The sequence below is a fragment of the Mytilus galloprovincialis genome, chromosome 11, assembly GCF_965363235.1.
Source record: "Mytilus galloprovincialis chromosome 11, xbMytGall1.hap1.1, whole genome shotgun sequence".
Taxonomy (NCBI): domain Eukaryota; kingdom Metazoa; phylum Mollusca; class Bivalvia; order Mytilida; family Mytilidae; genus Mytilus; species Mytilus galloprovincialis.
The window spans coordinates 86,423,309-86,438,872 of record NC_134848.1 but is presented as its reverse complement, the minus strand read 5'-3'; the positions used below and the strand labels follow the sequence as shown (position 1 = coordinate 86,438,872).

Below are 15,564 nucleotides of genomic sequence, written 5' to 3'. Positions count from 1 at the left end.
TGTTTGGTATGCATAACCGACATTGTATACTCTGATTGTCGACATGAGCACGATCTACGGTTGTTTTGTATGCATAACCGACATTGTATACTCTGATTGTAGACATGAGCACGTGCTACGTTTGTTTGGTATGCATAACCGACATTGTATACTCTGATTGTCGACATGAGCACGTGCTACGTTTGTTTGGTATGCATAACCGACATTGTATACTCTGATTGTCGACATGAGCACGTGCTACGTTTGTTTGGTATGCATAACCGACATTGTATACTCTGATTGTAAACTGATAACATTCGAATGAATCAACATGCCAGTAACTTGTAATACTGTTGTTCTGGAAAAAAATCCTTTTTTATCAATTAGTTTGTTTAAAGAATACTTCAGTCAGTCATGAAAAACCCTTATGACGTACGTTTTGCGTGGCGTTATGTTCTTACGAAAACAAACACGTTTCATATTTGTTTCTGACTTTATTACTTTAATGTGAATTCATATTAACACCTGATATTCGGTTTTGTTTCCGTCTGAAAAAGAAAACAGGCAGTGGAATATGATATTTAAATTGAATCATTTTGATATTATACATGAGACATAAGATAAAACCAAATTCATGCGGAAAGAAGAGCTGATTTCAACATTTAGTTCTCAGAAAATACTTTGTATCCTTACGATTCTAGTCTAATAATTGGTACTTATGGTTGTTTATAAGCTTTTTTCTACGTGTTTTTTTGGTGTTTTTTTTTAAATGTTTGTTTGGTTATTAGTGGTTAAGAATATAACATACGGTTGACTGTTGTTTACGTAACTATAAAACCAGTCTAATCCACTATTTTACTACATACGAAAATTCCTGTTTGAGGTCCGGAATATATGAAAGATGTTTTCCATTTTATTGATGAATTTGAGCGTTTGATTTTGCCATTTTGTTATTGGGTTTCCGTTTAGAATGTTTTACGGAGTTCGGTATTTTTGTTATTTTACATTTGTTTTTGTTAATACACAACTTTTAATAACAAAGAAGGAATCTAAACTTAGTATGCCCGCGGAATCGTGGTACAATTCGGCAAGTGTTGAAACAAAGAATTTAAATTTTTTCGGACAGTACGTCGACTTAGTAGGAATGAAAGAGTATAATACACGGATCGATAAAGGTCTCAGATTATTTTCTCAAACAGTGACGTTTTCTGTGGATCAAAGATTGTTTCAAATACAAGTTTAGGAGGTACAAAATAAAATTGAAAATGGAATGGAAAGACAACACACAACATTTATAAGTCAAATCACAAATATTTCCGATGTAAAAGATCTAACTAAACCTTCAGTAAAGGTGGATGTTTTGTAAGAATGGGGTTCAACTTACGATGTAAGATTACTGCATTATCCACTTGGTACAGGCGGTTTTATTAGAGCAGTTGCGTTAACTACACCATTTTGATTTCTAGCAGAACATGTCCAGTAGCCATAGTGTTGAGATGTTATAGTCATATCAAGAATTTGGCTTTCTCTCGTCAGTTGAACAGGTGGTGTTGACACATTATTATTTGACTAAAATTAAGATAACTGTGTATACTGCAAATTCAAATTATACGGATGACTATGTAACTACGATACGTATTGCTTTTAATCAACAAGCAGGTTCGTTAAGCTGAATTTGGTACATATGAATTAAATAATGAATTCGGTAGTTTTGGATTGCAAAGGTCTCTCAACATCGAAAACTCATGCAATAAAAGACCTGTTACAAAACCTGGTTTACCAAAGCAACATTCATGAGTGTTTTTTAATCATAAGCATACAACAATCATTACACTCAAGGACCTGCGTGTTTGTTCTTTAACTGAATTAAAAAAAAAAAAGAGGATAGCCAGACGTTTCCAACTTTACCACTTGGAACTCTTGGATTAAAAGCCTCTTTGTGAGCAAAACTCCTCTATTCCGGAAATCATGATAGAAAGAACAATCCCTGAAATATCGTTTCAAACCGGATATTAACTCAGTATACAGATGATGGAATGTTGGCTTATAGAAATGAGAATTTCACAAACTACCATTGCTGTACCCGGTTGTTGATGTATGTATGATTTCAAATCACCAACTTTCGGTTTAGAATTTTCCTCGGTGTTCGGTATTTTTTTATCTTTAATTTTTCTTTGTCATATATTTCGCGGACCATTTTCTATTATTAAACAAAACTGGCTTTTTTATCAGGATAGTGTAGTTAAAAGAAAAACATCTGACGTCACAACGATTAGTGTATGACGTCAAAAATGTCTGTGCTAAAGTGTTGTTGTTGTCCAATTCATAGTTTTTTTTCTGTAGTGTTTGGTAAGATGTTGTTTCCATCGTAATGGTATTTGTTTATATTATAGAAAATCAGTACATGCACAGCAAAAACACATAACAGATTGTATGTGTCACTCTTGGTCTAATTAGTTTCGATTGTCTAACTGAAAGTTTTGCCTTGTTTTTCGTGAAATACTTAGTTTAACAATTTATTAAATATAATATACTATTATTAATCTTTATGTAGGTACATAACGGGAAGTTATATCTCTTTTTGATAAAATGATACTTTTTTGTAAGTGTATTTACTTACATTTTGATGAGTCCATGTGATGTTGAACGGTACTCCGTCGATATGAGCTACTAAACATTGCAGTTCAATTTTGTCTCCTGGCAATGCGTTTCGGTCCTGTGGTTTTACTGTCATTAAAGGTTTAGCTGGAAAATGGTGGGTATAAAAACAATAACATTTATATTGACTACATAGTCAATTAGTAGCCTATAAATATTCAAATCTCGTCAATCGTTCGTGCATAAAGTGCCATTGATAGTCCAAAGCTGAAGTTTCACAGTTAAGAAAATTAGGATCAAATAAGTGACCGTCGTCATATAAAAGGAATAACATAAGTGTCGAGCACTATCTGGATAGCAACACATGATTGGACTAGATAAGATGGTTAAATTGATGCTAAATTATTTTACGAGCAGGGATATGATAGACTTGATAATGGCACATTCATAAATACAATATTTAGATTGCATAAAGGTGTTTCATCATCTTGGACAAGTTTGAATACATGCATAATATTTTATATTAATATGGATCTTGTCTATATACCAGCTTTGATTATTTTGAATATCTTCTAATTTTCACTTCTTCTTACTAAATTTGTATAAACTTCAAGATGTACCTGTATTATTAAAACCGGGGTTTTTTTTTTTTTTTTTTTCAAAAGTGATTATTTTCGAAGGGTTAAATATTTCGCAGTGGTGTCTTGCCATGGCTTTGTTTGAGCTAGTTTGTTTGCTTTTTGGCCTTGAGCTGCCAATTGATATTTTATCGTGTGTTTTTCTATGTTGTGATGTTATGCTATTGTTTCAGAAAAAGGGAGAAGGTTTGGTACCATTCAAACGTTTAATCCAGCTGCAAATGTTTGCACCTGTCCTAAGTCAGGAATCTTATGTACAGTAGTTGTCGTTTGTTTATGTAATTTATACGTGTTTCTCGTTTCTCGTTTTTTATATAGACATGATAGATTAGACCGTTGGTTTTCCCGTTTGAATGGTTTTACACTAGTAATTTTGGGGCCCTTTATAGCTTGTTGTTCGGTGTGAGCGAATGTTCCGTGTTGAAGACCGTACATTACCTATAATGCTTTCATTTTTTTAAATTGTTATTTGGATGGAGAGTTGTCTTATTGGCACTCACACCACATCTTCCTATATCTACATCCGTTGATCAGGACATGTTCCAGATACAAGCATATTTATTGATCAGGACATGATCAAAATACAAGCATACACGTTGATCAGGACTGATCAAAATGCACGCATATCCGTTGATCGGGACATACTCGTAATACAAGCAAATCCTTTAATCAGGATATGATTGAAATACAAGCATACCTGTTGATCACGGCATGTCCGAAATACAAGCAGATACGTTGATCAGGAAATGTTCGAAATAAAAAGCAGATCCATTGATTTGTTCCTGTTCTAAGTACTAGCAAATATGTTGACTTGGACATCGTTAAAATACAAGCAGACCTATTGATTTGGACATGTACTTCATACATGGAGATCCATTTACCAGGACGAGTTCATAATACAAGAAGACCCGTTCATCAGAGCAGGCTTATAATACAATCAGAACCGTTCATCACAACATGTTCATAGTATAAGCAGATCCGTTAATCAGAACATGTTAATAATAGAGGCAGATTCATTCACCAGGTCATGTTCGAAATACAATCAGATCCGTTTGCCAATTAGACAACTCTCCATCCAAGTCACAATGTGTTTAAACTAGAATAGGTCCAATTATGGCCTTCAACACAGAACCTTGGCTCACACCGAACAGCAAGCTGTTAAATTACCAAAATTACTAGCGTTAAACAATTCAAACAGGAAAACCAATGGCCTAATCTATATGAAAAACAAAAAACGAAAATCGTTAATAAACCACATCAACAAACGAAAACCACTAAACATATGGTCCCTAACTTAGGACATGTGCAAACAAAAACAGTTGGTTTAAACGTTTTAACATGCACCAACATTCAACCTATCCTGAAACAGTAGTATACCATACAACATAGTAAGACACACTATAAAACACCAATTGAAAAGAAAAGTATGTTCGCTTGTCATGTTTTGTGATTTTTGTGAGATTTTCGGAATCCTCTGGTTTTATCTATTTGAATGCCTTAAAATTATTGCTCATTGAGCCCCATTTTTCTTTTTATAAATGTTTTACATATAATAATTATAAGCCATCTGTAAAAGTCTTATAAAATCCTTGTTATTTTTTTTTTTATAGTATTTGAGAACTTAAACTTGTCAATGATAAAGCTATGAAAAATTAAGAGAGAACATTTTACCGCCAAAACTTTAATGGCTCATATCTCTAAAACAAGCACACGGACCTATATATTTTTTTCGCTCTTTTGTTTACTTTATTACTCCTGTGGTGAAGTCCGATATCAAGGTGCTCCGATCACGGAGGAACAACTATGTCACAATGCGCAAGACCGGAAACCCCACTTCGATGATACAGTGTAAACCAACAAGACGTGCTAATATCTTGGTACCTCGAAGACAACGAAGTGACTGGCTTAGTGACTATAAACAGATAGTTAAAGGTTTGTAGCCATGAGTATAAACGCCCATAACTGAAACACAACATTGGTGTCAGATGTGAACGCTGTCGTGGCTATAAATTGAGTTTTTGTGTGTCTATTTTGGCGCGGTCAATTTCATATTTGGCGGGATTCTGAAAATATATTTTCGTGATTTCGCACGTGGGTTTGTAATAAACTATTGCATACACACTTACATTTATTCCCCTGAATTAACATATAATTACTGTTCATAACTTATGTGATTTGTAATTACAGGGAGCAGAAGTTGTAACTTGTAAAAAATAATAATATTGAAATAAAGTGTTCATTTCAATTTTGCTCAGTCACACTTAAATTTTTACAAGTTAATATTTTTCTATTTATAGCATACACTAAGTTTAACTGACAGTACATCAGTATTAATCAATTTTCCGGTTGGTCTGGATTATATGATACTTGTGTATACAAAAATGCATTTTTGTTAACTGCATTGGTACTTTTTCATTTTCCGGGTGATCTGGATTGGAAATTACAAGTGCATTAAAAAGGAACATTAATAATAAAAAAATAAAAAAAACGCCTACAGAGCCATTTTTGAATATTGTTGTTGCACAGGTGTAATATTTCATACCGGGAGATCTGGTCATTATTTACATTTGTCCTATATTATTGCTGCACAGGTGTAATATTTTATACCGGGAGATCTGGTTAATATTTACATTTGTCCTTTATTATTGCTGCACACGTGTAATATTTTAAACCGGGAGATCTGGTCAATATTACATTTGTCGTTCTAGATTATCGATACACACCGTAAATAATTTGCATCCATATATCGCGTGTAAACTAAGCCGTATATCGACATAATACAGATAAAGCGATCATGTCGCTAAAAGTAGTGAATATAAACACGGCAAGTAAAGAAGAACTGATTACAATTAAAGATATTGGGGAGGCAAGAGCTAAACTTATTATCGATGCAAGGACAGCTAAGGGTTTTGAAAGATTTGAAATTAATTCAAGGTCTTCCGAATACCATGTGGGACCCTCTCGTAGCAGCAGGTCGAATTGTTTTTGAACAAACAGAAGAAGTTGATGAAATTGCGGACCAGAAAAAACTAATTGAGAAGTTGAAAACAAGACTTGTCAATCAAAAACAAGATGCTGAAGGAAATGAAAAAAATTCAAAACAATTTTGACACACGGTTGTTAATTGCAACTCAAGAAAAGACAACCATACAACATGAATTCAAACATAAAATAAAAATAAAAGAATTGCAAGATGCAGTGGAAGGGGAAATAGAAGAAAAGAATGAGTATGCTAAATTGATAGACGAAACAAAACAGAAGTACGCAATGGAGTCATTAGCCCTGCGGGAGTTCAGTCAACAGAAAAAGGAAAAGTTACTGATTAAGGTTGAGCAAGACAAACTGGAAAAACTGGAAGAAAAGAGCATATGGATTTGTTGCAAATAGAAAGACGGGAAATGAAAGATCTGATGGAATCTTTAGAGAAGAAGTTTGAAAGTGAGAAAACTGTATTTATGGAGAAGACCAACCAGTTGGTAATTAAATTAAATGAAGAGCGGGCAACACAGGCGCTTACCATAGAGCGCGAAAAAGTAGCAAGAAAGAAATGGGGCCGTCTTGAAGAAGAAATAAAACATTTACAAATGTCCAAAAGAGTAACAGAAACAATAGAACAGCATGAAAAAAATCCTAAAAGCAATGTACAAGATTCAGAAACTTCAAAGGTAATAACTGACACGTCAAGCTCTGTCATAATACCTGAGCAGAACAAACAGCCTAACAATAGTGGGCCATCACCACAAAGGCTTCCGTGTTATGATGGAAAGACAGAATGGAAACCTTACTACATGCAATTTATTCATTTTTCCAATCGGTACAAGTTGGATAGTAAGCAAAGACTAGACAGACTTATAGAATGTTTGCATGATAAAGCACTGAAGTTCTATAGTACTCGTCCGCTATTAGTCCAAAATGATGTTGTACTACTTTCAGAAAAGCTGAATCAACGTTTTGGAAAAAAAGACCTACCATATACCATTAGAAGGCAATTACAGGAAGTAAAACAAAATATTGACGAAACAGTAGAGGAGTTTGCAGAAAGGGTCCAGGAAATGGCTACTGATGGATATGGACCAAATACACCTGAAAATGTGGTTGAAACGATAAGCGTAGATGTATTTTTAAATGGCTGTAGCGACAAGAAGGTTACTCTTTTTGCTATGTAGAAGAATCCAACTACACTAGATAATGCTCTTCAGTGTGTAAAGATTTCCATACACAATCAAAGAGACAATGGGTTGTCAAAAGAGTTCACTTTGACTCTGATAATGATTCCGAAACAGAATCTTCAGAACTTGCTGTTCGAGCATTAAATAGATATGACAGGAGATCTTCAACATCATATGACAGGAGACAGACTCCATCTTCTTATTGGCAGTCCTCAGTTGAGTCACGTCTTAAAAGAACTGAACAGGACATTGGTAACATTAAAGATGTTTCAAAAATTCTGATGGCTGTTTCCAGACAATCGATTTGTAGTCCGAATCGAAGGTTCATATCACCAGGAAGGCGTCCAGATAGGTCTAATGACGAGTGTTTTCGTTGTCATGAAAAAGGGCATTATGCAAGGAATTGCCCTAATACCGCAGCTGTTGCCAGAGTTCCAAGATCACCATCACCAAAGCCAATTGAAAGAGACCAACATTTAAACTCCCAAGGACTGAAGACATAGACCGGTCTTTATTCCATAAGCCACATACAGGTCGTCCACCAACAACTGAAATTAAACAAATTGTGAGTGTAACCGGCAATGCTGGTACTCACAATCTTGTTTCAAACATCAATAAGCCAGGACCATTAAACTCAAACTTAGATGTGACTCGTTCCACAAAAATTACCGGTTGCTCTGGAACTTGTGAGACGAGCCATTTCAAGAATGAGGAGGTCCCAACAGTCACTAGTCAATTTAAAGTGAAAGAATTTCAATGTAGGGAGATGATACCAGATATAAACCAATTAATTTAGTACTGCAAATAACTATAAATGGTAAGCAGGCTGATGCAATTGTTGACACTGCAGCACAGGTAACGGTTATCAATTTTGATTTTGCTAAATCCTTGGATCCTGCAATTGAAGTTAAAGAGCCAGTTATATTGAAAGGAGCCGGAAAAGACAACAGCATCACTGCAAGATATGAAGATAGAGTAGCCATCACGGTTGGCAAAACTGAAACAAGATGGAGGGTCATAGTTGCTGATATAACAGATCCGGTCATTTTAGGACTAGATGTTTTACAACACATAAAAGCTGTTATAAATTTAGCTGATTTGACTTTAACAGTTGATGGCGAAAAACTCGCAGCGGCAGTTCTCAATGCAAAAAACGACAAGATAAAGATGTGTAGGGTGGAGCTAGGGAAAGATGTAATAGTTCCACCACAATCAAAAGTTCATTTACAGGCTAAATTTAGTGGAGATTGTGAAAATGATATTATTGTCCAACCTACAACAAACTTGAAGGGGTTACTTATGCCAAATATATTGAGTACAGCTGAACATCAAGTACTAGTGTCTTTGAGAAATGTCACTGACAAATATATTACTTTAAAGAAGAACTGTAATATTGGAACGGCGATGGAGGTAGCGGAAGTCATTGAAGAAGCTGAAGATTGTCCAACACTCACAGTTAGAAAACTTGAACAACTGGATTCAGGTAAAGATATTTTAAGCTGTATTCCAGAACATTTGCAGGACATGTTTATGAAATCAAAGAAAAATCTATCGTTCGATCAATCCAGAGAATTGGCTAAACTGTTAGTGCAATTCCAAGATATTTTTGCAAAAAAATGAACTTGATATCGGACACTTTACCAAAATAAAACATCGCATTGATACTGGGGATGCAGCTCCTGTGAAAGAACGTTTGAGGCGTACTCCTCTATGATTCGAAAAAGAAGAGGAGGCTCACTTCCAAGATTTATTGAATAAAAAGATTATTCAGCTGTCTTCTTCTGAGTGGGCAGCTGCCCCAGTCCTTATTCGTAAGAAATGTGGAGCCCTGCGGTACTGCATTGATTACTGGAAATTAAATTCTTTGACCAGAAAAGAGACATTTTCTGTTCCTCGTATCCACTCTTGTTTGGACACCCTTAAAGGGACACAGTTTATGTCCTGCCTGGACATGGCGTCAGGTTATTATCAAGCCGAAATTCATGAGTCTGATAGACATAAAACAGCCTTCCTCACCAAGTATGGTCTTTTTGAGTATATCAAATTAAGTTTTGGTCTCTGTATTGTCCGGCATGATACAGCTGATTTTGACTGGTTTAACTTGGAAAGAATGTCTCGCATATCTTGATGACGTTATTGTGTTAGGTAAAAATTTTAGTAACCATATGGAAAACCTGTATAAAGTTTTGCAACGTTTTAAAGACAATAAAGGAAAATTTTACCGAAAAAGAAGAGAGATGTCGAATCTTTTTTGGGTTTCGCTAACTACCATAGAGATCATATTAAAAACTACAGCAAACTATCTGGTCCATTACATGAGCTCACTAAAAAGAAAATAACATTTCACTGGGGAGAGATACACCAGGAAGCGTTTAAAAAAATACAGCAGGCTCTTGTAACCTATGCAATATTGGCATATCCAGATCCAGATACACAGTTTATATCAGATACTGATGCTTCTGATACATCGGTTGGTGCTGAACTCATACAGATACACAATGGAAAGGAATGTGTCGTTTGTTATGCAAGCAAGATTCTTACCCCTGCTCAGAGGCGCTATTGCACCACACGAAAAGAGTTACTGGCCATTATAACATTTACATGTCAGTTTAGAAACTATTTACTAGGTCGTCAATTTATAGTTAGAACTGACCACAATAGTTTAACATTACTCTTAAGGTTTAAGGCGATAGAAGGACAGTTAGCTAGATGGCTAGAGGAACTCTCGCAGTATGATATGATAATACAACATCGGCCTGGTAAAAACATGCTAATGCGGATGGTCTCTCGAGGATTCCTAATAATCTTGAGGCTTGTGACTATTATTTTGCTGGTGCAAAGTTGGAAGGGTTGCCTTGTGGGGGCTGCGATTATTGTTGTAGAGCACAGAGAAATTGGGGACAATTTGAAACTGATATTGATGACGTCATTCCACTTGCTGTGAGGAAAGAAGCAGAGACTGATGTCAACAATGCCCAAACAGACCACTGCAACTTGATGGAAGGCAGATCACCCAGGGACATTATTGCAGAACAGGAGAAGGATTCAGATTTATGTCACATTATACAGTGGTTAAAGAATGATCAAGTACCCAGTGAATTTAAATTACAGCTATGCAGTCCAGCTTCAAAACATTGGTGAAGCTGTAATTCACACCTACAATTTAAGGATGGAATTCTAGTCTATGATTACTTGTCATGGTTCCTAAATCAATGAAACAAGAGGTCTTGGTAAATTGTCACAATACAAAAGTAGCTGGACATTTTGGGCAACAGAAAACTTACAACAAGCTTAAGTCAAGATTCATGTGGCATGGTATGAGGCAAGATGCATTGATTCATGTTGGAACTTGTGAGGTATGTAACATCAATAAAAAACCGAATAGAAAAGCAAAAGGAGCTCTTGGACAATTCCATGCTGGTTCTCCCATGGAACGAATTCATATAGACATTTTAGGTCCACTTAGAGAAAGTACAAAAGGAAATAAATGTGTACTTGTTGTAATAGACCAGTTCACCAAATGGGTCGAATTTTATGCTTTACCTAATCAGAATGCTCAAACTGTTGCTACAACATTAACTGATAATTTTATATCAAGATTTGGTTGTCCGTCCATGATACATTCCGATCAGGGTAAAAATCTAGATGGAATTCTATTTCGTGGACTCTGTAGTCTTCTTGAAATTCCAAAAACAAGAACCACGGCATATCGTCCTTGCTGCAACGGTCAGGTGGAAAGATACAACAGAACCATCATTCAATGCATTCGTTGTTTTTTAAAAGGGAAACAAAGAGACTGGGATCAAAATTTACAGTTGTTAGCAGGAGCCATTAGATCAACTGAAAACAAAAATACAGGGTATTCCCCTAACATGCTTATGTTTGGACGAGAAGTTCAGCATCCTGTGGATTTGCTAATGGGCATCTCACACGCTCGCGGTAACAATAAGCAACCATCGGAATTTATTAGAGATCTAAAGCAAGTAATAGGAGAGGTACATTCAATTGTCAGGAAGAATATCCAGTCTGCACAATTCAGACAGAAAAGAGATTACGATACTAAGCTCTTTCAAAGAACCTATGACGTTGGAGATGCCGTTTATAGAATAGATTCCGCTACTAAAGTAGGGGAGAGTAAAAAGCTAAGATCACCTCGGCAGGGGCCCTATCTAGTCATCAAAGTCATATCTCCTGTTTTGTACAGAATCTAAAAGCGCAAGAAAGCTCTCGTTGTGCACCATGATAAATTGAAACCCTGTGAGGACAGAGTTTTACCAAAATGGCTTAAATATGCTAAACATAGGCTTTCACTAGGTGTTCCTCAGGAGAATGAGGATTTAGATATTATGATACAAGATCCAGATATTGGCCACGATCTCTCGGTGTTATTCCCAGACGAAATTCCAGACAATGATCTGACCATGATATGCTCCGGTAGTTCTGGAAATTATGGTCAGATCATTAATGGAAGTCCTGTCCAAGATGTTGATATGAATAACCAGGTTATGGATACCCGAGGAAGTATTCATAGCCCTATTGCTGAAGCTATTAGTTCATGCCCTTTTTGCGTAACCGGCAGTGCTGGTAAAAAGGAGTGTGAACATCATTATAGGGTTGTATCAGATTTAAACGACTCATTTAGTGAAAATGATTTAGATGAAACCTTTCTCTATGGAGTGGAGGATTCAGATAAAAGCGAGTATGTCGGTCGTACAAGGAATCGTTCGATATATCTAGATGATTATGTTACGATGTATGATGATTAATTGAACATTTTGGGTGTAAATATTTTGTGTTGTGTTGTAACTGTGTAAAAATATTATTTTATGTTGTAATTGTTTATTTACAGCTTTATAAGTAGAATGGCGTCCATTGAACGCAAGCTGGAGTATGATGTAAGGGAGGAGATCGAGTTAGAATGGAATAGGACAGTTGTGATCATGGGGAAGGAGATGGAGGTGCTGGGTGAGATGGTTGAGGCAGATCCGAAGGCTCTGCAATGTCTACTGTGCCCACTGAAGGCCAGACACCCAGCCAGACATGCATTGGATAAACACCTTCCGTGGTACTTTAGTCCGTAGACGGCATGCTGGGGCTGTAGCATGCAAGAAAGAAGATTGGAGTACCATGGCAAGGAACACCATACAGCTGATGAACGTTTTATGTGGGATGAAGATGAGTACGGGGAAAGTTGGGTTCACCTCATGAACGGGTTATTAGCAGTGCTGAATAACGTTGAGTACCCTGATGGATTAATGAAACATGTAAGTGAAATAATGTCAGATGTGAAAACTAATAGAAACTTCACAGAACAAGAGCTGTCTCTAGTCAGACTTTTTAACCGGTTGAATGATTATCCTGCTCTACAGGGGAAGAAATCAAAATCTAAGTCCGTCTATAGCCTTCATTCCTTAATCCACTGGACAGTTTTGGTTATTGTCATCTCAAAATTACAGCCCGACCAACAACATTGGCTTAAAACCTTTGAAGAGTATAAATCTGAAGCAGGAATTTCATTAGGACCTTTGACAATCAAACTTTCCGGACCAATTTCAATTGCTGACTCCCATTTCCATTTGGACACGCTCTTGGTTCGTACCGGTTGTTCTGGTTTCCATGAGCTGTCCGACTTTGGAACTCGGGAATACTACAAAACGTGCATGGTGTTTATGGTGGCTAATTTCTGTTTTCCTTCATCCTGGTCAAATTCGTCACAAAGAACAGAATTGCGCAAAACACCATCTGTCCATTTCAGTTTCGGTATCCACCCACGCACTGTTAATTCATCATCACCGTCAAATGTACATAGACATCTGACAGATTTAGAGTACCTTGTCAAGTCCTCCAGGACTGTGGCCATTGGAGAGTGTGGACTTGACACTTCAGATAGAAACGTTAATCTATCTCAACAGATTGAGTATCTTGAGAAGCAACTACAACTCGCCTTAAAAAATAGTCTACCAGTCGTCATACATTGCCGTGGAAATTATGCCCTTCATCTTACTTTACTTACCTCTCTTGTAAACTGCTGCCTAAAAGAACAGAAGATCCACTGGCATTGCTTCACTTTCACAAATTTATTTAACAGCTTCAGGACATTTCATCAATTTAGTTTTTGGCATCACTCCCTTTATTTTTGGCAACCGTTATCCAAATATCCCCGAAATTATTAAAGAAAATGGAATTGATCGTCTAGTTTTGGAATCAGATGCTCCGTATATTAAATATAAAGAATCCCAAACCCATATATAGTCAACTTTGTGGCAGAGGAAATCTCCAAACTATTAAACATTCCAGTGGAGCAAGTCTTCGAAACTACATTTTCCAATACACAAAAAATATATGGAAAGAGGGAGTAGATATGAGGAACTGACTCTATTTGTGTATATATGTTTATTTCGTTATATGAAGAAACTGTTTATATTTACTCCGTTCTAAGAGTGATTTTGCGTATATTTTTATATTTAATTTTCTTGTTCTAATGAAATTCACCGGGAGTCTTTCTGATTTTCATTAGTCAAGGATTTTATCTGGAACAGGAGTCGACGACTACTAAATTTTATATTGAGTACTTGACTCGGAATATAGTTACCGTGTAGTTGATGTATAAAGTGTATAAATGTTGAGTTACAATTAAAGTATTTGCCGAAATAGTATTTTAACCACTGATGGATTTTCAATAGCATTAACTACTGAAACAGTCATTTCATAAACTAGATTATATATCAACTTTATTGCTACAAATTTAGGATCAAAATTTAGGACCAGGATTCAAATAAATATTATGAAATTTTCCAAAAAAAATGGAGTGGAGTGTGGTAAAGTCCGATATCAAGGTGCTCCGAACACGGAGAAACAACTATGTCACAATGCGCAGGACCGGAAACCCCACTTCGATGATACAGTGTAAACCAACAAGACGTGCTAATATCTTAGTACCTCGAAGACAACGAAGTGACTGGCTTAGTGACTATAAACAGATAGTTAAAGGTTTTTAGCCATGAGTATAAACGCCCATAATTGAAACACAACACTCCCCTATCAACATATAATAATGTTGCGAAATTTTTTTTTATTTTGAAACTTAGTAGTGAACTTCCTTATCTCGATCATTTAAATAATCTACACAGGTACACTTAAATGTTATAATTCTGCTGTTATTAGGAGTATGTCAATATTTTTTACAAAATAAATTTGCAGTTTATAGTACGAGAACAGAAATGAAAATTTATAGAAATACTAAATACTTATCAAAGATGGTATATATTGAAACTGGTGAAATTAGATATAACAAAAAATTAGGAAACATTGAATAACAAAAACGCATTACACATTGCGTCGACAAGTCAAATTAATCATATCCATAATACAAGCAGATCCATTGACCAGGAAATGTTCATAATAGATGCAGATCCGCGCTGACCAGGACATGTTCATAAAAGAGGCAGATCCGCTGACCAGGAGATGTTCATTATAGAGGCAGATCCGCTGACCAGTACATGTACATACTAGAAGAAGATTCGTTGATCAAGACATACCCATGATATAAGCAAATCCTTGACTAGGATTTGTTCATAATACAAGCAGATCCGTTCATCAGGTAAGTACTTTTGTACTTTTAATTGACAGCAAGCAAGCAAGATAAATAAAGAACTAGCTTGAATAAATAAAAGAAATCAAACCCTGAGAAATACAGCATGGAATGGAAAATTACTGTAAAAAGTAAAAACACAAAAAACGGACAATTTTAGACAAAAAGTCCATAAACTCTAATTAAGCATATTTCGGCTATTGTTTTAGAAAACTTTAACTGATATAATGGTCTGCGGTTAGTACACTATGAAAAAAAAACATTGCTACAAGAAGTCATGAAAATAAAGTATGGATTCTGGTAGGACATCAGTTTGGAATGCGTGTGTGATCATATTATAATCATTGAAACAAGTATGGTACGCACTGAACAAATATTTGTATTTAAGAAATAATGAGATAATAACTACTGTAATTTTGCTTACCATTATTAAGTAACCCACAGAGCTTTGTATTGCAGTAGCTATCGTGGCAACATTTACTACAATAATTACCACCTCCAGAACCAGCATCTGCTTCTAATGCTCTACACAACTGCAAAAATTATAAACAATAGTAATCTCATGTCTATATTGTTCGATTGCTGTTCT

The 15,564-nt window shown here is 35.8% G+C and overlaps 1 protein-coding gene across 1 annotated transcript in view; it reads right to left on the bottom strand.

The window, feature by feature from the left end:
- Window positions 1–453: 453 nt before the first annotated feature.
- Window positions 454–15,564, bottom strand: part of LOC143052971 (uncharacterized) — a 57,919-nt gene continuing 42,808 nt past the window's right edge. The window contains exons 8-11 of the mRNA XM_076226148.1: window positions 15,400–15,508; window positions 2,600–2,724; window positions 1,364–1,548; window positions 454–527 (exon numbers count right to left, since the gene is read on the bottom strand). Of these exons, the coding sequence (XP_076082263.1) occupies window positions 1,381–1,548; window positions 2,600–2,724; window positions 15,400–15,508 (402 nt within the window). The 3' untranslated portion in view covers window positions 454–527; window positions 1,364–1,380. The remainder of the gene's footprint in view (window positions 528–1,363; window positions 1,549–2,599; window positions 2,725–15,399; window positions 15,509–15,564) is intronic.